General features: G+C 52.0%; 1 protein-coding gene across 2 annotated transcripts in view; it reads right to left on the bottom strand.

Annotated features, from left to right (window-relative positions):
- Positions 1-15,720: 15,720 nt before the first annotated feature.
- MVB12B (multivesicular body subunit 12B) overlaps positions 15,721-25,157 on the bottom strand; it is a 163,928-nt gene continuing 154,491 nt past the window's right edge. For both annotated transcript variants that reach the window (XM_064490518.1, XM_031450470.2), the window contains exon 10: positions 15,721-19,088. In XM_064490518.1, coding sequence (XP_064346588.1) covers positions 19,002-19,088 — 87 coding nt within the window. In that variant the 3' untranslated portion in view covers positions 15,721-19,001. The remainder of the gene's footprint in view (positions 19,089-25,157) is intronic.

The following is a 25,157-nucleotide window of genomic DNA, read 5'->3' as shown; positions in this document are numbered from 1 at the left end:
TGTCACATTCTCTTTAGCCCCAGGTCTGGGCCACTGGGTTTGAACACAGGTATTGGTCAAGACAAGCTGAGGGGGGGCTTGTTTGGGATTCTTTCCCTAGATTTGGCCCAGAAACACATCCAAGCCAACCATCCGGGGCCCTAGGTCCCCCCCCTGCTGTAGGAAATGTTTTTAAGAAAGTCGAGGTGGGGGATCACTGATCGGAGAGCACTGGACGGGGGCGGAGTGCCCGGGCCGCCGCCGGCTGTAGGCAGCTCCTGCCCCACCTGACCTGAACTGTCTCCGTAAAGGGATAAGGATCACATTGTTCACATTTTAAGCCGCACAAAAGCTGTATGCATAATTAATGTGCAATAAACGTGAGCAGCTGGAAATTAACTAAATGAAAAAAAAAAAGGAATATACTTAATTGTAAAAATTTAATTTTCCTTTTATTCTTTTTCTTTCTCTCTTCCTATTCTCTCACCCTTTTACAACTTACTATATTCTCGGCGCCCTTCAGATCTCGCCGGAGATCATATTCTGAAAGACTCGCCTCCTGACCTCTTGCCAGGGAGCCGCGGACAAGATTAGTTTTAAGCCGCAGCCCAGTCAGTTACTTTGAGCAGACGGTCCGAGCGTGCCCACGAGCAGGGTGTTATTGTGTCACACAAAGGAATGTTGTAATCATCCCCCAAGACCTTCCTTGGGGGACCTCTGTGCCTGGTGTTAAGGGCTTTGGTAGATGCCGCTTTGAGAGTCGCCTTTTCAAACTCAGAGAGCCCATCACGGTATTTAAAATTCCTAAATGGGAATTCAGTGGTTAAGAAGCCAAAGGACTAAATACATTTACATAAATTCAAACAAAGTATTTGAAGCAATACCATCTAAGGCTCCCTTCTTCTTTGCCTTCTAATTTTTTAAAAAAAAAGACAAGACCTTTTCTAGATGATAAAATCAGGCAGCAAAATTTCCCAGTGGAAAAATTTATTGACACATTCTTACTTATTGTCATATCTCTTAATAAACCCTGAGGATTCAGCTTCAAGAAACAACCCACTTGAAAGGAAAAAAAGAGGATGATTACTCTTTAAGAATAAAACACTCTATTAACAGATACTTTAAAACATAATTTATTGCACACACATAATAACAACAATAACTTAAAATATCAAATCCTTGGAATAAATCACTGCCAATCCCATCTCCCTTAAATGCCAGCTGTTTTCCTGTCTCTGCCATCTTTCTCAGCCCTGGTCTGTATCAGCAGATAATTTTAAAAGTGGCAGAAGAATGAAGAGACGGAACTCTCAGGCATCTAGGCTATTTGGCAAGAATCGTGTTTTTAGAACATTCTAGTCTGTCCTGAACAGTTCGTAGCTGGCCCTTTTCAGGTCTTTTCAAATAGTAACCAACTCAGGGTGTCTCTTTTGAGTCGCTCTGTTTCCAGATGAATTTATAACAAGGAAAGAGGCTGTTAATATAGTCTCTCATTCTCGCTGCCACCTCTGCCCAGGTACCTGGTCTTGTTTAAGCAAACTGCCGTCATCCTAGAGATACCCGGGTGTCGGGGACCACAGGCGAGCTGTAAATAACCGGGTCCGTGGCTGTAAGATCACCTCTGGCTGGCCAGCCACGCCGACTCCACCGCAGGCAGCCCAGCTGGCAAATGCAGCCGCCTTTGTGAACAGGTGGCCCGCAGGGGCTGAGGCCAGGCAGTGGGCCGGGCGGCGGCTGGTTTCTGCAGCAGCCCTGAAGAACCAGCCCGGTTCCAGCCCGAGGCACCCACCCAGCACTCGGCCAGGCTCCCGCCGCAGACCTTCGCGTTAAACAGGTTCTGACACAAAAAAATCAAGGTCTGTCGGCTGTTGTCATAGGAATGCAATATCCTCTGGAGGTCTCCCTTATTAAAAAAACCACATCTTTCTGCTGCCCGGGCTAGATTTCTATTCCATTTGTATTGATCACGGGGAAATGTCTCATTCCCTGGCTGACAAATACAGCCAGCAGGGAGGGAGTTTGTGTTTGGTGGAAAACATTTGTTTCCACAGTGATCTGGGGGGACCCTGAGCCGGAGCTGTGGATGTGTTCACGAGGTGGTGGTGGATAATCTCTAGTTAGGATACGGAATTATAAACGTGGGGATGACCGGGGGTTTGGAAATTCTCCAGGGTTGCCACTGCATTTCAAAGACTTCGGGCCAAGGGCAGAGACTTGACTTACCCACTCCCAGGAAGTGGCACTTCAGGGGGTCTGCCCTACAGACGGTATCTGCAGAGTGTGAAAGGATGTGCAGCACAGGGATGTCTGTGGATGCAAAAGCGGGGGAACTAGCTAGACACCCACGACAGGGGACCGCGTAAAAAAAATATTGTGGTACTAGGCAGAACCACATTAAGTTGCCGTTTTTTTGCTGCTCAAAAATGGTTGAATATTGACAGTCTCATATGGTTCAATCTACCATCTCTACTGAGTAGAATGGCTTGCAATCTTAAAAGGGATGAGATGGAGAACTCTCCAAGATGTATTGGGAAACAAAAAAGCAAACTGCAGAACAGCGTACCTGCTCTGTTCCATATGTAGTTTGTTTGTTTTTTTTTAAGGAAATAAACACGTATTTGTTGGAATCAGCCTTACTCTAGAAGGAGACACTGTCCAAAGGGAAACGGGGGACAGAGGAAGGGTGAGAGTGAGGCTGACGTTCCCCTTTACAGTCTCTCTACCTTCTGACTTTGATATGTTGTGTGTGTAGGGCAGATATAAAATAATTAAAATTTAAAACAAAGATCAACATGTCAGGGAAGGCCTCGTTACATTAAGGGGTTAAGAACTCAGACTCTGTGGTCTGAGAATTCTGGGCGGCAAGCCATTTCATCTCACAGAGTCTCGGTTTTCTCATCTGTCAAGTGGGGGTTGATAACAGTGTTTGCCTCACAGCGGGGAAGTGAAGATTTCCTTGAGACGTGAATGGAAAAGGCTCGGACCAGCGGCACAGAGAATTCAGTAAACGCTACATGTTATTCTAAACAACAGATAAATCACCACACACACACACACACACACACACACACACACACACACACACACACCCACACACCCACACACCCACACACACCCTTACAGTGACTTGCCTGGCATTTTCTTTTTCTTAAAAGAGGATTTAAAACTAGCTGCGTGTGTTTGGAGCCAGGATCCGAGGCTCCTGAGTGTCCGTGCAACTCTGTTTAGGGGACCGTTTCGCTGACGCTGTGACGGCCCACGCTGAATTTACAGGGTGGGTCGGATGGTTTTTCTTTCTGAACTCGTAAATGGTCTTCCGCATCTCTGTGTACACAGGCAGGTGAACTAATAGAATTAAGCTTATTGGTTTAATTCCTCTGGGCCCCCTTGGCAAGGGGAGAGCAGCTGGATGAATATTTTAATTAAGCTCTGACACCCAGAAGTCAAAGTCCCCGAGTAGTCCCGATGGGCAGGGTCTTGCAGTTTGGGGTTTAATCAAGTTCGGTTTCAGAGTTCAGATTTCTTCCTGGACAGAAATGTGTCATTAGGCGGCCAAGATTTCCACTGGAAAAAAACAATACAACTTGACTGTATTTTCTCTAGAGAATGACACTGTGATTCGATTAGCTCCTTTTCCCTGACACTTTGCCCACTTTATTAACTTCTGCTTTGCTTTTAAGCAGGCAACTACTGTTTTACTTCCCTGAAGAAGCTCATAATATTATAATTCAAGTGTCAGGACAGATTAGGTTAAACGAACTGTGTAATTCCCGAAGGAAAACAAACTTCAAAACGGACGTGGTCCGCCTTGTAACATGTCATGGATTGCATTAAGCGTCGAACGGGCGATTCTCTCACCTAATGTGCTAAAGTTGGCTCAAATGTTCCCCACTCTGCAAGGTGAGAAATTACTTAGCTAACAAAACATTTCGTTTTCCTCTCTTTGCATTCTTTCTTTATGAGATCCTGAATGTGACATTTTCACCAAAAAATCTGTGCTTATTTGTGAAAAATGTATATTAAAACCAAAACCCATCAAATGGAAAGAAATCACAGATGGTTTTATTCACAAGCAGTAGAATTAATGGCCTCTCTTCTCTTTATAAATATTAGAAGCAGATGAGTTCATTACGATTTCACCCTAATAAAGAAAACCTGCTTGATTTTGACAAGACATTGACTTATCTAAAACATCTCCTAAATAACAAAGCTACTTCCCGCCCGTAAAACACCAGCTCGCAAACACCAGCTTTACCTGGACTGCTTCTAAATTAATGAAAAACACTCGAATCCAAAGAGAGCAAAACAGGGGGGTGGGGGGGAGATGGAATTCAAGGGATTTTTGAAAATGTGACTGATTTTGAAAAGAGCGAATTTTGAAATGTTTACTCTGTGGTGGTTTGAAATTTTTACATCTTTCAACAAAGCGCGCGGAGAAGTGAAACCATCTGAAAGGGCTTTTGAAAAGAGCGACTCAGCACAAGTTGGCTGAGGCTGTTTCCTTTATCTGGGATGATCTGTGCCCATCCTGCCAGAGGGAGGCCCGGTCCGTTCCCCCCTCCGCGCCTCCTGAGCTCCCAGCTCCGCGGCGGCCTCGGCCGGGCTTCAAAGCGCTGCTGGCGGAGCGTCCTGGGAGGGAACCGGAATCGGACACCTCGCTCCAGGGACGCCGGGCCGGCGCGGTCCTCTCCCCCAGCACGGCTGCCTGATGTGGTCATCGTGTTAGTCATGGCAAGCCCGGGGTCTCTCTGTTTGTGACGCTTTCAGCACTTATTAAGTGAGAAGTGGGAGGCTTTACACGAAGCTGCAAAAGATGTTTTTTTCTCCCCCCGGGCCACGGCTGATCCATCATTGCAAAGATCTCTCCAAGACATGGAACGAGTCAGCGCTGCCCAGAGGGGGAGAAAAATGAGCGGCACATGGGGCCCTCGGTCCCAGGACCTTCTTGGCTCGGCTCCCAAGGAAGGGTGTGGGCTCCTGCGCCTGGAATCCGCCGAGGCAAGGCCTTTGGGGAGGCAAGGCACTTGGCTTCAGAAAAAAGACACATTTCGGTAGCTTTGGTGTCTAGTTCTACAGTTTGGGACTCTCCATTCAGATTCCCCAACGTTCCCCAGTCCCGAGACCATCAGGCGGCTTCCACCGCAGGGATCCAGACACCTGCAAGACAGTGTCTGTGCCGGGGGAGGGGGTGGCCGTGAAAGTGGAAATACTATTTCTAAGCAGCTCCTGGAAAGTGAACAAATGCCGGTACCTCCGTGTGGTTTCAGGAACCTGCATCTTTCTGGCTGCTTGCTCCCTTCTTCCAAGTGAGGGGCTGTGAACACTCCGACAGGCCCAGGTGGAATTCTGAGTTCTGAGATCATCAGTCCCGCCTTTGAGCCTCAGTTCCACGAGTATCAAACTTCTGGGGGGATTTTGGGGGAGGCAACAAGTTTGAGCCAAGAAGCCATGATTGAAATTCTCCACCAATAAATCCCTCCCGGCTGAGCCCAAAGGGTCTATAGTTGGTTCAGCACGCAGGGGCGGCAGGAAGGGGGTGGGGGTTTGCAAACATCAAACGACCTGGGCGGGGGTGGGGGGAGAGTGTGCTGAGGCAGAAGGGCCACCGACAGAGGGCCCAGAGTTAATTAAAGAGACTGCGTTGTGGCCCCTATAAACTCAACCCTCTCTATATTAAAGCTCCAGCCGCTCAAGTTCTGTGCAGAGATGCCCCCCTCACCGAGCGGTGAGCCTAGAAGGGGAAAAGACTCACTTAGGACGAACATGTGCAGCCCCCTGGAAGGCCCCAGCTGGGGCTGCTTTTCCCTCCCAACAAAAGCCTCACTGAACACCGAGGGTCTACTGTCTGCTGGGCACTGGCTGAGCATGTCACCTGGGAGATGGGGTCATCACCTCTCCCATTTTACAGATGAAGGAAGTCAGGCTCAGAGAGGCAAAGGCTAGGGGCTCACCCACCAGTTCAAGGGTATTATGCTGATGTGTGGGAGAGGGAGGGGTGGAGCCAGGATCCTCAGGCTTACACCACTGGCTGGGGCCGGGGACCAGGCAGAGACCAGCAAAGGACAGGTTATCTCTGCTTACATCCCGCCCTCACCTCAGCCCTGCCCCCTAGCACTGTCCTTGACATTCAATCAGGTGCCAGTGATGTCTGGCCCAGCAGTTGGGGCTGGGCCTCCCCAGCTTCCCCACGACAAATGGTTCTCATTTGAAGGGGAGGTTATAAAAACACATGCCCAGAGACACTGTCAGGGAACTGAGGATTAATCTCATTTCAGTCAAAGACCATTCCAAATATTTGGGGGCTGGGGAATGGGGGTGGGCAGCAGCCCTTGACTGGGAAGGAAGTCAGTGTTTGAGGGTGCCCCTCGGGTTGGGGCCAGTTTGGAGGCTTGTTGTGATGTGTGTGAGGTCAGGGGTCACTGCATACCTGGCGAGGCCAAGTCTGACCGGAGGCATTGCTTTGCTTCACAAAGTCCCTGAGGCCGGCTTTCCGGGAGGCCAAGACTCCACTGTGGACACTCACATTGTGTTTGATATCTTGGTTATGTTTCAGGGCGGTTTTAGTTGCCAAAAGGAAGGGAAGGATTAGACGCCCAGGACGTTTTCATTTTCTGGATGGTGTCAAAGCTGCATGTTTTTGCCTGGTGACTCAACCAGAGAGGGCCCTGAAGACCAGCCAGGAGGAGGGGGGCACTGCACAGCGAGCCCCCTGTCTGAGTCAGGGAAGCCAGGGAGCACCAGCTGTGCTCGACGCCAGCTGCTCCCAAGCTGGGTGGCTTGGTCTTTAAAAGAACCTGTGGGGTTTGGGGCACAGGAGTGGGGCTGTGGACTCCGGGTCTCTGCTGAGCTTTCCAAACAACCCCAATAGCTCCATTTACTGAGAGCTGGGGGAAGGGGTCGGGTTGGGGTGGGGTGCGGGGACAGGCAGCTGCCGCAATCTTATCTGTACAATGACCCTAGGAGGTAAAAAACTTTCATTATCCCCATTTTGCGGCTGGGGAAACTGAGGCTCAGAAAGGTGCAGGTGTCCTGTCTAAGACCTGGAAGCTGGACAACAATGATACGTCTCCTTTAACTTTCTCAGCAACTTTTCAAAGTAGGAACTGTTGACTTCCTCAATTTATGGATGTGGAATCTGAGGCTTGGAGTTGAGGCTCCCGTGATGTGGCTTTTCTAAGCCCACCAGGGAGGGAGGTTGGAGGTGGGGGCTTTGGGTCCCTCTAGCTGATCCGGATCGGCGAGGGTGGCCGGGCCCGGCGCGTCCTCCCTGCGGGCGGTCCAGAGCCCACGCGGGCCGCTCCCCGCAAGCCGGCGGGCGCAGCAGGGGTGGGACCTCCGAGGGGCGCGGAGGGGGCTTGCGCTGTGGCCTGGCCTCCATCCAAACAATCGTCCCCAGCGCGGAGCCGATGGATTTATTTCCCGACTGTCGGAGGGGCTCGCGGAGCTCCGCTTTCTTTTCCAAAGGGTGGGAGAGCGGCCAGCACGCGCTGGGAGTCCCCGCAGAGCCCAGTGAGGGCCGGCGCCAGGCCGGGCGCAGCCGAGCGCCCCCGTGTGGCCGGACTCGGGCGTGCCAGCCGGCGGCCCGGGCTGCGGAGTTGAGGGGCCTCCCTTAACCTCCACCCAGCAACCTTGAAAAGGAGCTGCTGGGACGGCCCCCACTTCACAGAGGGGAAAACAGGCAGGAGAAAAGTGCAAGAGACCTTCCGGGTTCCCCTAGCTGGGAAGTGGGACCCAACGTGGGAGGCTGCCTCCCTGCAAAGTGCCTTCTCCCTGAGAGCAGCAAGAGGTCCCCCCGTAGGGACCTGCCCTAGGGAGCCCCTCCAGTCGGTAGGGTGCTGGGGGCCCACAGCCCACTACCCCAGCAGGAAGCACTGATGGGTGCAGGAGTGCTGGTGCTTAGCCTGGAAGCAAAGTCCAGACACAGAGCACTTGGATTTTCTGGCAAAATCCAGCCAGGGAACACTGGTGCACTAGGCCAGGGGCTCCCACCCTGGGTAGACAGGTCTGTGGTGGGCCAGGGTCTCCTTGGGCCCTCTGTCCCCCTTCCTGCCCACACCGAAGCAGCTTCCTGGGGCCTCTCTATGGCCGAATGACCTCTGTGGGGTGCTCTCCAGCACCATGCCATCCCCTGCACCAGGCAGGCTGTAGGCTTCGCCTCTGGAAAGTCCTGGGGGCTGCTTGCTGTGAACCCAGAGCCCCAGGGGTGCATTCAGGGCAGGTGGCAGAGCTGGGCCTGTGGGACCTCATGAGTCATCCCCCACACGGAACAGGACCTCTCTTCTGTGGTCGACGTAATCCCGGCACAGCCCACGGCTGGGCATACTCGGATTGGAAGCCCTTTATGTCTATTAATATTTGCTTTATACATGTAAGTGCTCCTATATTGGGTGCCTGTATGTTAATGAGTGTACTAGCCTCTTCTTGTATTGATCCCTTTATCATTATATAATGCCCTTCTTTGTTTTTTGTTGTAGACTTTGTTTTAAAGTCTATTTTTTCTGACATGACTATTGGTTCCCTGGCTTTGTGGTTGTTTCCGTTTGCCTGAAATATCTTTTTCCATCCCCTCACTTTGTCTCTGTGCTTTAGTTCTAAAGAGTCTCTTGTAAGCAGCATGTAGATGGCTCTTGGTTTTTTGTTTTTTTTTTAATCCAGTCAGCTACCATATCAGTCACCCTTTTGATTGGAGCATTTAGTCCATTGTCATTTACAGTAATTATTTTTAGGTATGTACTTCTTGCTATTTTATTACCAGTTTTCTAGTTGTTTTTGTAGGTCTTCCTGTTCTTCTTTTAGTTTCTTTTCTGTAGTTTGATAGTTTCCATTAGCGGTATGCTTGTGGTCCTTGCTCTCTTGCTTTTGCATATCTATTGCAAGTTTTTGATTTGTGGTTACCATGGGGTTCGTGTATGTTGACCTATAACTGTATATATTTGTTTTAAACAGGTAGTCCTTTAAGTACAAACATATTCTAAAAGATCTACCTTTTTTGCTCCCTTCCCCCACGCTTTATGTTTTTGACGTCATATTTTACATCTTCATATTTATCCCTCTACTGATTATTTTAATTATGGTGGATTTTACAATTCTTTTCTCTTTTAATCTTCATACTAGCTCATTTAAGTGGTTGATCCTCAGCTTTTACTATATATTTGCCTGTATTAGTAGGATTTTTCCTTTTCTATAGATATTTACTTCTTCTTATAGCCTTTTCTCTTCCACTTAGAGAAAATCTTTTAGTATTTCTTTTAGGGTCAGTTTAATATTGATGCACTCTTTTAATTTTTGCTTATCTGAGAAGTTCTTTATCTCTCCTTCAATCCTAAAGAAGAATCTTTCTGAGCAGAGTATCCTAGGTTGCAGGTTTTCCCCTGTCAGCACCTTGAATCTGTCAGGCCACTCCCTTCTGGCCCGCAAACTTTCTGCAGAGAAATCCGCTGATAGCTTTATGAGGGCTCCCTTGTTAACTGACTCCGTCTCTTGCTGCTTTAGAATCCTCTTTATCTTTAACTTTTGCCATTTTAATTATGTCTTGGTGGTCTGTTTGGGTTCATCTTGTTTGGGACCCTCTGTGATTCTTGAACCTAGTTATCTGTTTCTTTCTTCAGGCTTGGGAAGGTTTTAGCCATAATTTCATTAAATACACTTTGACCCCCTTTTTGTCTCTTCTCCTTCTGGGACCCCTATAATGTGAATATTGGTGTGCTCAATCTTATCCCAAAGATCCCTTAAATTGTTTTCATTTTTAAAAATTTGTTTTTCTTTTTGCTGTTCTCATTGGGGGATATCCATTATTCTACCCTCCAGATCACTTATGCGTCTTCTGTGTCACCTGGTCTGCTCTTCGTTCCTTCTAGTGTGTTTTTCATCTCAGCTATTGTGTTTTAAATTTTCTAGTTCCTTGTTAAAATTTTCACTGTGTTCCTCCAACCAGCCGAGGGGGCTCATCTTTTCCTTAATTCAGTCGGCAGTCTTAGTAATAATGCTTTGAATCTTTAGTCTAGTAAGTTGCTTATTTCTGTTTCATTGGCTGTTTGGTGGGGTTTTCTCTTGCTCTTTCAATTGAGACAAGTCGCTCTGGTTTTATTTTTTTATTCTGCTTATCTTTCTCTGTCTCTGTGAAATTAGATGAAACCATGGTGGTCTTGAAGGGGTGTCCTTTTGTGGGAGTGTCCCTTACAGTCTGTGTGTGCCCAGTGGCTTTGGCGGGAGAGCTGGATTTGACATGAACGCAAGTCACATCTTTCTCAGGGTGTGCTGGCAGCTATCACCTTGGTAGGAGGTGGGGCTGAAGAAGGAGGGTCTAGGGACGGGGCCAGGTGTTAGGCGGAGCTTCCCCTCTGCCTCAGGGGATGTCATGGCTCTACTGGGGGTGGCATCAGGTCCCAAGATGCTGGAGCAGAAGGGTTGGAGCTGGCTGAAGCTGGCTCAGTTCTCTTTAAGTGGAGTTCTCTACCCCCGACCCAAGCCCCAACACCCTCAGCCCCAGAGGGGAGTCCTGTTGGAGCAAGAGGGGCCATGTGGGTATTTGTCAAGGGTCAGGGCAAGGGGTGTGGTGGTCTGGCTGCTGTGAGAAATCTGGATTGCCGCCTGTGCAGTCGCCGGTACTGGCTGCCCCGTTCCTGCTTAGTCGCCATGCAGGGTTTGAGCTGTCTCACAACTGCCCATGCTTCAGTATGAAGCTGTGACACAAGGCAAATGGCGCTGGAGTGTTTGCTTGGCTCACGCTGGGGTGTGCACTGGGGCAGTAGCAGGGAAACCATTCAGTCAGCCGGGCAATTTCCATTTGCCCTCTCTGCCCTGCTGTGGGAGCAAGCAAGCTTTCATGCACGCTTCACGAGCAGAGTCCAGGCTTCCCACTGTCCTCCTGTTAGTCCCACTGGCCCTCCACCCAGCCAAGGGGGGCTCATCGTCCCTTTGTCGGACCCCAGGGCCCCCCAGTGCCCACTATGTGGCTCACTCCCCGCCCTGTAATCTCCCTTTTCCACTGAATCCCCTCCCAGGGGGCCCAGGTCCCGACCTGATTGCATCTCTTCCCCTCCTACCTGATTCCATGTATATCTTTCCTATAGCCTTGTTTGCACAGCAGTCTTTCTGCCAGTCTCTAGTTAGTTTTCAGTGAGAATTGTTCCACACGTAGGTGTATTTTTGATGTGTACGTGGGGGCGGTGATTTCTGTGTCTTCCTACACCACCGTCTTGATTCAAGGCCTGGTGGTTGTGTTTTAGATTCCACATATAAGTGAGAGCATGCAATATTCATCTTTGTCTGACTTATTTCATTTAGCCCAATGACCTCAGGGTCCATCCATGTTGCTACGAATAGCAAGATTCCATTCTTTTTTATGGTAAATAGTAATCCATTGTATATGTCCACCACGTTTTCTTTATCCATTCATCCACCAGTAAACACTTAGGTTGTTTCCATATCTTGGCTGTTGTAAAGAATGCTCCAGTGAACATGGGGGTGCACAGATCTTTTTGAACTAACGTCTTCATTTTCTTCAGGTAACTACCCAGAAGTGGGGTTTCTGGGCCATATAGCAGTTCTATTTTTAATTTTGTGAGGAACCTCCATATTGTTGTCCACAGTAGCTTCACCAAGTGACATTCCTACCAATGGACACAGGGCTTTCTTCTCTCCACATCCTTGCCGACACTTGCTTGTTATTTCTTGTCTTTTTGATGACAGCCACCCTGACAGGTGTGAGGTGACATCTCATTGTGGCTTTGATTTGCATTTCCCTGATGATTAGTGATGCTGAGTACTTCTCCATGCACCTGTTGGTCATCGGTATACTTTCTTTGGAAAAGTATCTATTCAGATCTTCTGCTTATTTTTTAATCAGACAGTTTTTGTTTTTGTTTTGCTATTGAGTTGAATGGGCTCTTTATATATTTAGGATATGAATCCCTTGTCAGATACATGATTTGTAAATATTTTCTCCAATTTAGCAGGTTGCCTTTCATTTTGTTGGTTTCCTTTGCCATGCAGCATTTTTGCTTGATGTAGTCTTGTTTATTTTTGCTTTTGTTGCCTTTGCTTTTGGTGTTGAATCCAAAAAATCATTACCAAGTCCTATGTCCGTAAGCTTATTCCTGCACGTTTTCTTCTAGGAGTCTTATGGTCTTTAATGCGTTTTGAGTTAATTTTTATGCATCATTGTAAGATAGTGGTCTAGTTTCATTCTTTTGCTAGTGGCTGTCCAGTTTTCCCAGCACCATTTATTGAAGAGACTGTGCTTTACTCATTGTATATCCTTGGCTCCTTTGTTGTAAATTAATTGACCACCTATGTGTTGGTTTGTTTATGGGCTCTCTATTCTGTTTCATTGATCTGTGTCTGTTTTTATGCCAATACCATTCTGTTTTGGTTACTAGAGCTTTGCTATATAGTTTGACATCACGGAGGATGATGCCTCCAGTTTTGTTCTTTTTCCTCAAGCTGCTTTGGCTATTTGGTGTCTTTTGTGGTTCGATACAAGTATTAGGATTGTTTGTTCTCTTTCTGTGAAAATGCCCTTAGAACTGTGATAGGGATTGCATTGAATCTGTAGATTGTTTTGGGTAGTATGGACATTTTAACAATATTCTTCTAATCCATGATCATGGGATATCTTTTCATTTATTTGTGTCTTCTTTGATTTTGTTCATCAATGTCACATAGTTTTCAATATACAGGTCTGTCACCTCCTTGGTTAAAATTTATTCCTAGGTATTTTATTCTCTTTGATGCAATTGTAAACTTGATTGTTTTTTCTTAATTTCTCTTTCTGATAGTTCATTATTAGTGTATTGAAATGCAACTCATTTTTGTATATTGATTTTTGTATCCTGCAACTTTAATGAATTTATTAGTTCTAACAATTTTTGGTGGCGTCTTTAGGGTTTTCTATATATAATAACATGTTATCTGAAAATAGTGACATTTACCTTCTTCCTTTCCAATATTGGATGCCTTTTCTTTTTCTTGCATTTGCTGATGCCTGCTATTTTTCTAGGCTTGTACTGAGTGCTCAGTTTGCGTATGTGTGGCTGGGGAGGGGGGCGCAATAAATGAGACATACGCTCCTTCCTCCAGGAGCAGATAATCGAACAAGAGGATCAAGTAGCTCCAGCGCACCAGTGGCTTTAATATGCAAGGCGTGCAGTGGCTTGAAGGGGCGGATCATGATCTTTGCCTCCAAGGGGTCAAGAAGGACATCAGGCAGGTGATGTATGAGCAGAGTCTTGGAGGATGAGCAGGAGGCTAGCAGGCAGAAAAATGAGGGAAAAGCATCCTAGGCAGAGGGAGTAACATATGCAAAGGGAAGGAAGCAGAGCTTAGGGTTTGAGGAACCACAAACAATTCAGAAGGGAGATTAGTGAGCGGTGAGGCTGGGATGGGAGTTGGGGGTCAGACCTAGAACAGGGGTGAATGGAATCCCGAGGGATTCAGATTTCATTCTTAGGGTGACGGGTGAGGAACTGTAAGTGGAGGAGTCCTACTGGATCTTGGCCATGAGGAAGATGGATGAGAGGGGAAGACATGGGAGGCAGGGGAAAGGGTAAAGGGCTGATGCTGTAATCCTGACAAAAAGCGTCAAGGGCCAGAACTAAAAAAGGAGCAGCAAGAAAAAATCACGGCTGAGTCTGAAAACAAATTTAGGTGAGAGAGCTGTCCAGCTGGAACAGGGTGATCACAGACGGCTCCAGGTGGCAGCATAGGCGGCTCCGGTGAGGGGTGCTGGAGCTGTGCCGGAGATGGGGAAGTTAGGAGAAGGGGAGCAATTGGGGGGCTGGGGGAACACGGCAGATTCAGCTCGGGATGTGCCGAGCTCAAGGTGAAACATCCAAGCGGAGGCCTCCGGTGGCTGCTGGAACTCTGTGGCTGGTGCTCAAGGAGACTGGCCAGCGACCGAGCTAAGCACGTCCAAGACAGACTGCTCCCAGCTGCCGGGAGGATGCAGAAGACGGAGAGAAAGGCAAGGGCGGGGTTCAGAGCGTCCAGAGTTTTAGGGATGAGTCAGTTAGGTCAGGAAATAACAGGCAGAAGCAGGGGGGGAGTAGGAGAGACATGGCTGGGGTGTGGGTGAGGGGCGGATGGGACGGGCTAGACCATCAGCTCCACGCAGACAGGGCTGTCGGTGCTGTCTGTCACTGCTGAGTCCCCAGTGCCCGGCTGTGGGCCTGCGTGTGCAAGGCGCTCCTACAACCTGGCTTGGACAGTTGAGCAGAGGTGTAGATGAATGATGCCACACTCACCTCACTGTGCCCTCCCCTATCACAGAGCTGTGGTGGGGGCTCCCCCATTGCCCTGGGGTGGTGTCCTGCCCCGCTGCCTACAGTCTCGCCCTTCTCTGTAGCAGGTGCCTCCCGAGGGTCTAAACCTACACCTGCTCCAGACGCTTTGTGATCGCACCCTCCCCCTCCCACCAGGGGCAGAAAGGGTCGCCTGACCCAGGCCGGCCAACCTGGGTCTGTCCTGGGACTTTTGCCTCTGGATCTTCTGAACTGAGAATTCCTGAACTTACAAGCATGGGTGGGGTGTGCTGTGCACCGGGCACATGAGAGGGAGGGCCAGAGTGTGAGAGGGCGGGGAGCAAGCAGACGGCCCGGCAGAGGCGGACGAGCGGTGTGGCAGGGCAGGAGAAGCGGGTGCCTCCTGACCTGGCCCCTCCGAGGCCCGGCTGCGTCCTGCTCTGGGCTCCGAGTGTCCTCTGGGTCTGGCCGCTAACCCGGCCTGGGCTGCCATGTGCGGGTGTTATTTCTCGCTGCCCAAAGGCCCACGTGTGAGGTGCTCCCCCTGGGCGCCCCTGAGCAGTGAGGCCCCCCGCTAACGGATTCTGTGCCCTGGGTTAGAGGCCGAAGCGCGAACTTCCTTGGTGACCCAGCACTAGGAGGGCTCAGGCAGTGGCAGAGCCAGAATGTGAATCCAGCTCTTCAAACTCCGTGCTGAGTGTCCTCTGTGGGATTCTCATGGAATTCTCTCCTCCTGTGGGAAAGAGACCTGAGAGATGCCAAAGGTGGGGGCCTGGGCTGGGGCCCCAACACCCTTTTGGGGACCCTCGTGGTCCTAATGAGATGAGAGCTAAGGGTCGCCTGGTTCTCACCTGAGTCTGGCGTGAAAAGGGCTGGAGGCAGTGATGGCTCAGACCGGCGTGTCCAGCCCAAAAATGCAGTCACTTATAAAGGAGGCAAAAGGCTCTGACAGTGAAACCTGTCCTGTCCTGTCCGCACAAGGCGCCCAGGTGCATCTGGGCCTAGCAGCCCCTCCCTGGCTTTCGAGGTGTGTCTTGCCAGCAGGTGAGCAGTTGGGATAGGATGAAACCACCGGCGCTGAAGCCGTGTGGCTGCGTGTTCCCTGCCCGGACAGCCAGACAGCCTGCCCCCGCGCAGACAAGGCCGGGCTGTGCTGCAGAAGAAAGCCCCCTGCGGTCCCCACTGGCGACCCCCTGAAACGGACGCAGCTCACGTGCTTTATACGGGAAACTGGGGTTTCCTCCTCCCAGGAGCATTCCTGAGGCTGCTGCCAGAGGACGGCAGAGCTTTCTTCGCCCCTCCTGGATTCTCCTGGCTTGTCACCAGGTCATCTAAACTAAATAGGGGCAGAGAAACCCACCAGCTCTTTCTAGAAGGCGGGGAGGCCAGGGCAGTGGCCCGACCGGCCAGCATCTGGGATGAGCTGGAGAGAAAGCTGGAGCCCAGAGCATCCCTGGAGGGACGCTGATCTCGGTGCTTGGGAGACAGCAGCAAGCCAGGGAAAGGTTAAAACAAACATTTATTTAACAAATTATATTAAGAAGACAATCACACAGTGAAACTTCCCTTTGCCAAGTACTAGCATCGGCTCAAATAAATACACGCAGTAGGATGTCGTTCCTACGCCAGCACCCAGAGGCCCGGCCGAAGCCCCGGCTCCTGGTGGTGACAGGTGCCGACAGCACAGTTGGCGCCCCGAGGCGCGGGCAGCCCCGCCCCTCTAGGCCCAGGGGAAGGTGAGCTCCTGCTGGGCACGCGGCTGCTGTCAAGGCCTCTCGGCCCTCACCCTTGGGCTCCACCGCTCTCCAGGGAGCTGCGGGCTGGGTCCTGCTTGGGGCCAGACGAGGCGCGGGTCCGGATCCTGCCTCTGCCACTTACCAGCTCTGTGCCTGGGGACGTGTCTCACCATCTTCGTCTGGAACCAGGAACAAATAACATCCACTTCTGGGTGTTTGTGTTTTTTGGGGGGGGGGGCAGGAGGGAGGGGAGTGACAAGAGAAAATGTGCTTCAAGTGCCGGCCTTGTGCCTGGCAAGGAGTGGGTGCTTCGTATGTGAGTCCTCCCGGTTCCCTGCCGCCGTTCCTAACAACCGGGCGCCGGTGGAAAAGACACTGGTGGCTTTTCCCAGTAGGGCGGCCTCCGGGGAGCGAGGGCAGGGGCCTGACCTACTGTTTCTCCTCGCCCCCGGGGGGCTCCTCCCTCTGAGTGGAGGCTGCGGCTAGCATCAGTTCCTGGACTCGAGGTGGGAAAAAGCCTTGTTATAAATTTGCAAGTGAACCTGGAGCAAACTGCTTACTCCTCATCACTGCTGTGCCATTTCCAAGGCCTTTGGAGAGACTCTGAATTTTCAAAGAGGAAAGAGAAGGCCACGTGGGCCCCTGTGCTCCGGTTAGTCCTTCCAACAAGGACTTTGTGTTTCCAAGAGAGCCCCTGCCTTCCCTGCCCACATGGCCAGAGGGCTCGTGAAGAAAAGCACCGTCCTAGAAAGAATCAGGGCACTCGATTCCTGGGGGTGAGCGGGGCCCCACCTGCACGCACCGTCCCCTGTCTCAGAAGGAGAGAAACAGAGGGTTTGGAGCAGCCTGAAGTCTACCACGGACACTAGCTTCTCTGTAACACTGTCTTAGTTATCTCAAGCTGCTGTTGTAGTGATGGTCACAGTCACTGTGAAGCCTAGACTAAGTCTGTGACACCGCGCAGGCCTCCCCAGCTTGCCCGCGTCCACACAGCCTCGCTCTGTCCATCCGGGAACTGCAGGATGGCCCGGGGTTGGGGGCTGGCGGAGGGCCCCCCCCTTTCCCCACAACCACCCTCACTGCCCACTTGCTCGCTGACGGGAATCCCACGTCACTGTCTTTGGACCTCCTAGGGCCCATCAGAGGTGCCGAAACACTTGGTTCTCAGTCAAGGGAGAAAGGCTGCCGGGCGTTACCTGTTGAAGATGATCCCACAGCTGGGGTGGGACCAGAGAGGAAGGTCTAAGCGCGCAAACCAATGCAACTGGCAGAAGGGGGCAGAGACATCACCCCTCTCACTGGTTCTGGACCAGCCCCTCCCATCCAAACAGCAGTAGCAGACACAGGTTCTCTGGGCCTCACAGGGCTCCCCCAAGTCCCTGGAAACAACCAGCTTATTTTAGTGGGTACATGTGAGAGCAGTTCATCAGTGCTGTCCTGGATAAGCACCAATCCCACGGGGTCCTCACCGGACTTTCCATCCTGCGGCCTCCCCGGCCCTGGTGGGATCCACCAACTAACTGCCTGTTCCTGCCACCGTGCCGCGGGGGGAGGCACGGGAAAGCCAGCCCCACGGGGATGTCCTCAGGGCTCGGGGGTGGTAGGGAGAGGTGAGCACTTCCCCGACGCACAGAGATCAGGAGGTATTGAAATGAAGACCCAAGGGCAACTGTGGGGAGCAATGGAGGCCTGGAGGTGGCTGGGCTGATGCAAGTATGTGAGGTATGTTTTGCCCCCGCCCCACTTCTCAGTTGGAGGCTGCCCCTCCTAACTGCTGGCCAGTTCCTGCCGCCCCCAGCCGCCCACGTGCCATCCTAGGAAGTGCAGGGAGGAAGGGGCTGTCCCGGCTGGGCAGCAGCTCTCCTGGGCTGCCACCCACACGCCAGCCTCCAGACACATCAAACCTCACGTCCAAAGCTCCAACCATCTGGTGACCTCTGAGATGTGAGATACCAAATTCTGGGAGTTCCAATTCCAACAGCATGACAAAGCAGCCACCAGGATGAGGACCGAGCCTCCAGGCTGGTGGCAGATCCGCTCTCCTGGCACACGTGCATGGAGCTGGACAGGGCAGCTGGCACCATGGGGAACGCCAGTGCGTTCGCTGGCCACTCATGGCGGAAATGTCAGTTCTCGCCCATCTGGGAACCTGGGTCAGATGGGCTTTTGGAAACAACTCTTCCTGTTAGCAGAGGCTGCGAGATACGGCCTGGCTGGGAGAAGCCCAGTGATGTGTGTCCACGTCCCTGGGCACAGGCTCACGGAGCCCCTTCACCCACAGCCCTGGCCACCAGGTCAGGGCTCCGGCCGGGCAGTGGGAGCTGTTGTTGGCACCGCGCTGCAGAGACGAGCCCTTTGTAGGGTGAGGGGAGGAGGTGGGTGAGCACTGCGTCCCGGCAGCGGAACTCACGTCCTGGCAAGCGCCTGGCCACCTGGCTTTCCCGCCCAGAAGGCAAGTCCTCTCTGGGCTGGTGGCCAGGGTGCTGCCCCCGACCTCAGGGTGTCCAGTGTGTGAACTGAGTGGCGAGTCTAATGTCCACAGCGGGGAGGGAGCCAGGCCTGGGTCCACCCGGGGACCACCAGCATCTCCCTCCCGCGTTTCCTTAGGGTCTCTGTGAAGTTGTTGGGCAGGTGATGCCGTTGGTGAGGGACTCATTCCACGCAGCCCCGGGAGTCTTCCGGGAGGAAAGCAATGGCTTAGTGGTGGTGACAGTCAGGAGTGAAGGGAGCCAGCGGCGTCACTGGGCAGCCAGAAGAACTGTCCAGGGCCCTTGGGGGTGACTCCCGCGGTGGGTAGGGTTGTTCACAGGACAACAGGGCAGCAGCCGCTGGTCACTACACACACAGGTTAGTCGAGGTTATGGACAGCATCCTCAGGGAGGCGGGGCGCCATGTCAGACAAGCCGATGACCGAGGAGGCAACAGCTCAGCCGCCCAGAGTCTCCCAGAAGCGCCGGGCAGGGCGGTGCGGAAGGGTGGCGGGGGTCCGGGCGAGGGAGGGGCGCTCAGTAGTCTGGGCGGAGGCGTCTCTGCCCCACAGGGGCCCTCAGGACTGAGGGATCTGCTGACACCGCGTGGGGCTGGGCGGGAGCCTGGCAGCGGCGCTCTGCTCCGTGCGGAAGCTGTACTCGTACTGCAGTGGGGGTGCAGGGGGGACAGAGAAGCACAGTCAGGGCATGAGATGAGGCCACCAGAGAAAACCGCTCCACGGCCTCAGACAAGCCGGGCAGAGGCCCTGAGGTCCCCCTGCTGAGAATCCAGACATGGGAAGGGATGCGCTATGGGGCGCACCTGTACTGCAGTGTGAGCTGTGCCTCTGGGGCTGCAGGTGGCTGGCTAGTTGGTGACACTGGTACCTATCACTGTTCCGGTCCCTCAGCACGAGCAGCACCCAAGCTGCCCACATGCCCTCCCGCCTCCCAGCACACAGTCCCTGTGCTCCTGCTGCGGGAGGAGTCACACGGACGGGAAGGGGCAGACCTGGGGCTCCGTCCCAGACCTGAGCTGAGGCCGGCAGCAGCCAGTGGGCCCGGGGGACCCCTGGACTTACCACTGTGCTCAGTGCTTCCTGAGCACAGTTAAAGACAAAAACCGGGTGATGGGAACACAGGGAAGGGGGGCCACCCCACACCCTGCATGTGGTCTCCTCACTGATTTCCCAGGACCACTTCCCCATAAGTGATGAGGACCCAGGGGCCTCACATGGCCACCTGGGCACCTGGTGGAGCCCACCTGGGCCCAGCCCAGCCCTGCTGCCACCCAAACCGGAGCACAGCCCTCATGCCTGAGACCCGAGCCTGCCTGCCTGACCCCAGGTAACAGAAATGCAGAGAAGGGGGACACCTGCGGTTCACCTTGAAGGCTAGGGGGGATTTCAGCATCCAAATGGGGGGCAGGGAGTGCCAGGCAGGAGTGGCTGCCCCGCTGGGCAGCCCTGAGGCTGCAGGGAGCGGGCCGTGGGAACGGCCTGGATGCTACACCACAGTGGCCATGTGGGCCTGTGGGTCCAAGGAACGAGTTGCTTAGATGAGGTCAGTGGCCATTAAACATTTGAAATAATATTGTAAAACTCTGTAGCAGTAGAACTGCCATAAAAAAGGGCTTCCCTACATAAAGCAGAGTCGAGTGGCCCTGGTTGAACTTGGCCATCACCTGAAGCCATCTCCTTGGGGACAGTGGTGGAGGAGGCTGTGAGGAAGACGATGTGGAACTGTCCCAGCAGGAGGTGACCACTGGGTGCCCCCCCAGTAGGGTGCAGAGCCCAGCCGCGGGTTCCAAATGCCCTCTCGGCCCCCAAGGTGAGCTGCCTGCAGCAAGGAGGCACTTCCGCGGGCCGCCCAGAGCCGGAGCACAGCTAAGGGCAGACGGGCTGCAGGGATCTTTCAAGGCTGAGGGGCAGCAGGAGAGCTCTGAGGGGAAATGGCAGGGAGGCTGAGGCAGCCAGCAGCCCGCCACTGCTCAGCACCGCGTCCCCAGCCACCCTGCTGATGGTCCCCCGGGCCGACCCAGGACAGATCGACAGACACAGATCTGGGCTGGCCCGCCCCGGCCCTGCGTGAGCAGCAGAGGTGAGCAGCCTCAAGCAGCCCCTGGGCTTGTGGCTGAAAGGACTCGGTGACACTGGTGAGATGACTGTGGTCCCCACAAATGGAAGAGGTGGGGAAGGAAGGACTTGACATTGCAGGGTGACCTCAGGCAGGTCTTTTTCCTCTGAACCTCAGTGACCTCACCTCTAAAGAGGGGTCACATCAAGAAATAACACGCTGGTGAGGACGTGGAGCAAAGGCAGCCCTTGTGCACGGCTGATGCAGCCACTGTGGAACAGTGTGGAGGGTCCTCAAAAAATTAAAAATAGAACCACTATATGAGCCACTCCTGGAAATTTACCTCAAGAAAGGGAGAACACGCTAAGAACTTTAAAACATTGACAAAGGAAATTGAAAATGATTTAAAGAAATGAAAAGATACCCGATGCTCTTAGGATTGCAAGAATTGATATTGTTAAATGGCCATGTACCCAAAGCAATCTATAGATTTAATGCAATCCCTATCTAATTGCCCAGGGTAATTATCCAGGGTAATTATCAAATTACCATTTTTCACAGAACTAGAATAACCCTATAATTTATATGGAATCACAAAAGATCTAGAGTTGCCAAAGCAATACTGAGGAAAAAGAATGAAGCTGGAGGAATATCCCTCCCAGACTTCTGACAACACTACAGAGCCACAGGGATCAAAACAGCACGGCCTTGGCACAAAAACAGACATATGGGTCAATGGAACACAACAGAAAGCCCAGAAGTAAACCTACACACCTATGGTCAAATAATCTTTGACAAAGGAGGCAAGAATATACAGTGGAGAGAGCAGTCCTTGGCAAGTTGTGTTGGAAAAGCTGGACAGATGCATGTTAATCAGTGAAGTTAGAACACTCCCTCACACCATACACAAAAATAAACTCAAAATGGCTTAAAGACTTAAACATAAGACAGGACACCATAAGTCTCCTAGAAGAGAACACAGGCAAAACATTCTCTGACATAAATTGTAGTAATGGTCTCCTAGGTCAGCCTCCCAAGGCAATAGAAACGAGAGCAAAAATAAACAAATGGGACCTAAGCAAACTTATAAGCTTTTGCACAGCACAGGAAACCATAAACAAAACAAAAGACAACCTACGGACTGGGAGAAAATAAACGATGAGACTGACCAGGGCTTAATTTCCAGAATATACAAACTGTCATACAACTCAACAAAAACACAAAACCCAATCAAAAAATGGGCAGAAGGCCTAAATAGGTGTTTCTCCAAAAAAGACATGCAGACGGCCAGTAGGTACATGAAAAGATGCTCAACATTGCTAGTTATCAGAGAACTGCAAATCAAAACTACAATGAGGTACCAACACTCATGAGTCAGAATGGCCATCATTAAAAAGTCCACAAACAACAAATGCTTGGGAGGGTGTGGAGAAAATGGAACCCTCCTACACTGTTGGTGGGAATGTAATTTGGTGCAGTCACTATGAAAAACACTATGGAGATTCCTTAAAAGACTAAAAATAGAGTGGCCATATGATCCAGCAATTCCACTCCTGGGCATATATACGGAGAAAACTCTAATTCAAAAAGATACATGCCACCTCAATGTTCATAGTGGCACTATTTACAGTAGCCAAGACATGGAAACAACCTAAATGTCCACCAACAGATGACTGGATAAAGATGTGCTATATATACACAATGGAATACTACTCAGCCATAAAAAAGAATGAAATTATGCCATTTGCAGCAATATAGATGGCCCTAGAGATTGCCATTTAAGTGAAGTAAGCAAGACAAAGACAAATACCACATGAAAGTACTTACATGTGGAATCTAAAAAAAAAATGATACAAACGAACTTACAAAACATAAAAAGACTCACAGACATAGACATATGGTTGCCAGAATGGGAAGAGGGTGACGGATGGACAGGGAGTTTGGGACTGGCAGATATAAGCTACTATATACAGGATAGCTGGGTGGTGGGGGCCTGCTGTGTAGCACAGGGAACTGTGCTCGGTGTCTTGTCATGACCTATAATGAGAAGTATGAAGAGGAATATATAAACACACATGCTCACACACATATATAGCTGAGTCACTGTGTTGTGCACTGGGAACTAGCAAAAAAGAAAAAGAGGAAAACACTAACTCAGGAAGCTCTGTGCACCCCTATGTTCACTGCAGCATCATTTACAACAGCCAAGATGTGGAAACAAGCTGTGTCCGCTGACGGACGAGTGAATAAAGAAAATGTGGCATACAAACAGTAGACTATTCTTCAGCCATCAAAAACGAATGAAATCCTGCCATTTGTGACAACACGGACGGACCTTGAGGGCATCATGCTAAACGAAACAAGTCAGACGAATGCTGTGCGATCTCACTTACATGTGGAATATGAAACACGGCAACGACACAACCAAGCTCCTTGTACAGAGAACAGGTTTGTGTTTCCAGAGGTGTGGGGGGTGGGGTGAAATGGGTGAAGTGAATCAAAAGGCACAAACTTCCAGTTGTAAAATAATTCAGTCTGGAGGATGGGATGTACGGCAGGGTGACTGCAGTTAATAACACTGTATTGCCTATTTGATGGTTGCTAAGAAAGTAAATCTTAAAAGCTCCCGCCACAGGAACATCTGTAACCACGTATGATGAGAGATGTTAACTACGCTTACGGTGACTGGTTTGCAATATACACAAATATCGAAACATGCTGTACGCCTGAAACCAACCTAATGTTCTGCCAGCTGCACCTCCATAAAAAAGGTGGAGTGACGCTCTCTACCCCAGGACCTATTGTGAGGATGGGATGAGGCAGATTAAGGGCCCGCCCCAGCACCAGGCAAGCACCCGCTGCACAACTGTTGGCTACGTGGGAGAGTCCACCAAAGCAGACCCACTTTCCTGCTAATGACCAGGACACAGGCCACGGCCTGGGGACTCCAGCTCCCAGGAGGCTGGACCGGCAATGCAGCCCCAGACCGGGAGGCCTTCAGGCAAAGTCCGGGACAATACCGCCACCTGGTGGCTGCTCAGGGGTGCACGGCAGGAAACAGTCCCTCACTGCACCACATCCCTCCTGTCCTGGGCACTGGGGCAAGGAGAGCGCCCTACAACAGTGGCAGGGGAGGGATATGGGCACGCTGGGGCCTTTAACCAGAATGGGCAACACAGACGAAGAGCAGCTTAGGGGAGAGAGCACTTCTGCTGATGGCCGAGGGCGGTCGCTGAGGAGCACCCAGGGGGTGCTGCTTGGCAGACATGGAATCAGGATTGAAGGGATGGGAACTGGAAGCACCTGGTGGGGACACAGTAGTTGGAGTTACAGGTATGGAGATGTTTCAAGAGCTCCCAGGCTCAGAAGACAAGAGGATGGGCCTGGCACTTGGGGTGGAGGACCGGAAGGCACAGGCCACGAAGGGAGGCAGAAACCAGCCCTGGTAGACCCAGGGGCCAGGAAGGAGGTCGGGAGCAGGGGGAGCAGTGCCTGAGCTGCATGGCCTGGGGGTGCAGCCATTAAAAGCACATTGTGACCTCAGCAGGAGCAGTTCTGTGTGGGTGAAGGTTCAAGAGAGTGGTGCTGATGCGGACAGGGGAGTGTGGGCCCTCCTGGGGGTGGCGGGGAGTGGGTGGCACCCAGGGCAAGAGATGCAGGCTCTAAAGAAGCTGTTAACAGCAGGCTGATCAGCCTTTAATGCACACAGATCCTGACTCAGGACGGGGAGGGCCTGAGATTCTGCATTTTCAACCAACTCCCAGGTGACCAGATGCTGCCGGTCCGGGGACCAGTTGAAACAGTTCTGTGGCCCAATCAGTGGGACGTGGGAGTGGATCTCAATGGGAGGGAACAGAGAGGAAGGGCAAGACACATTAGGGGTGAGGGGTACTGAGCAGGGGCTGGGGAAGAGGGTGGGGAGCAGGCTGGGGGTGGGGGCTTCACCCTGGCTGCTCTGAGGCCATGTCTGGGAGAGGCTACCAGTGGCCACAGCAGAGGAGAGGCCTTCTTAAGTGAGGGAGTGAGCCTGGGGCCAGGCCCCCTGCAGGGGTGCCATCAAATGCTGGGGAGACAGCTGTGGGCTGAGTCACTTCCACTCTTGGGGTGTTTCTGCTGTGCCCACCTGAGTGGGGCTCCGTGCCAGGCGCCCAGTGGTGGCGGGAGCACCCAGGGCAGTGAGGCCTCCTCGATTCATTGGGGGCTGCGGGTCACAGAGAGCATATGCAGGGAGACAGAGGCAGCGGCTCCCAGATGTCCGCAGCCCGAGGGCCCGGGCCCAAGTCCTCCGACCCGGACGCTGCCAGGGGTGGGCCCAGAAAAGGGCACCTTCTGGTGGCAGGGTGGGCGGGGGATGAGTGGACACAGGACATTTCCAAGCCCGGGCAAGCAAGTGGTGGACCAGGGTGGAAGACCCTGGTGGGAGTTGTGAGGCCAGGGGCAGGGACAGGGTCACTGGGAAGCCGGGGGGTGTAGGAAGGCCTTCAAGGATAAACTACTAAATCCCTGTTCCTCTCACTCTGGGGCCGGGGGGAGGCGGGGAGCAGTCTGGAATACACATGCTGCCTTTTCCTGACTCACAGCCCGAGTACACCGCCCCCGGAGAGGGCCAGGGACCCCGGGGCACAGACTGCTGTCCCCCCACCCCTGCCTTTGAGATT

The sequence above is a fragment of the Camelus dromedarius genome, chromosome 10 (genome assembly GCF_036321535.1).
Source record: "Camelus dromedarius isolate mCamDro1 chromosome 10, mCamDro1.pat, whole genome shotgun sequence".
NCBI classification, from domain to species: Eukaryota; Metazoa; Chordata; class Mammalia; order Artiodactyla; family Camelidae; genus Camelus; species Camelus dromedarius.
The sequence above is the reverse complement of the archived record's forward strand: the minus strand, read 5'-3'. Positions and strand labels throughout refer to the sequence as shown.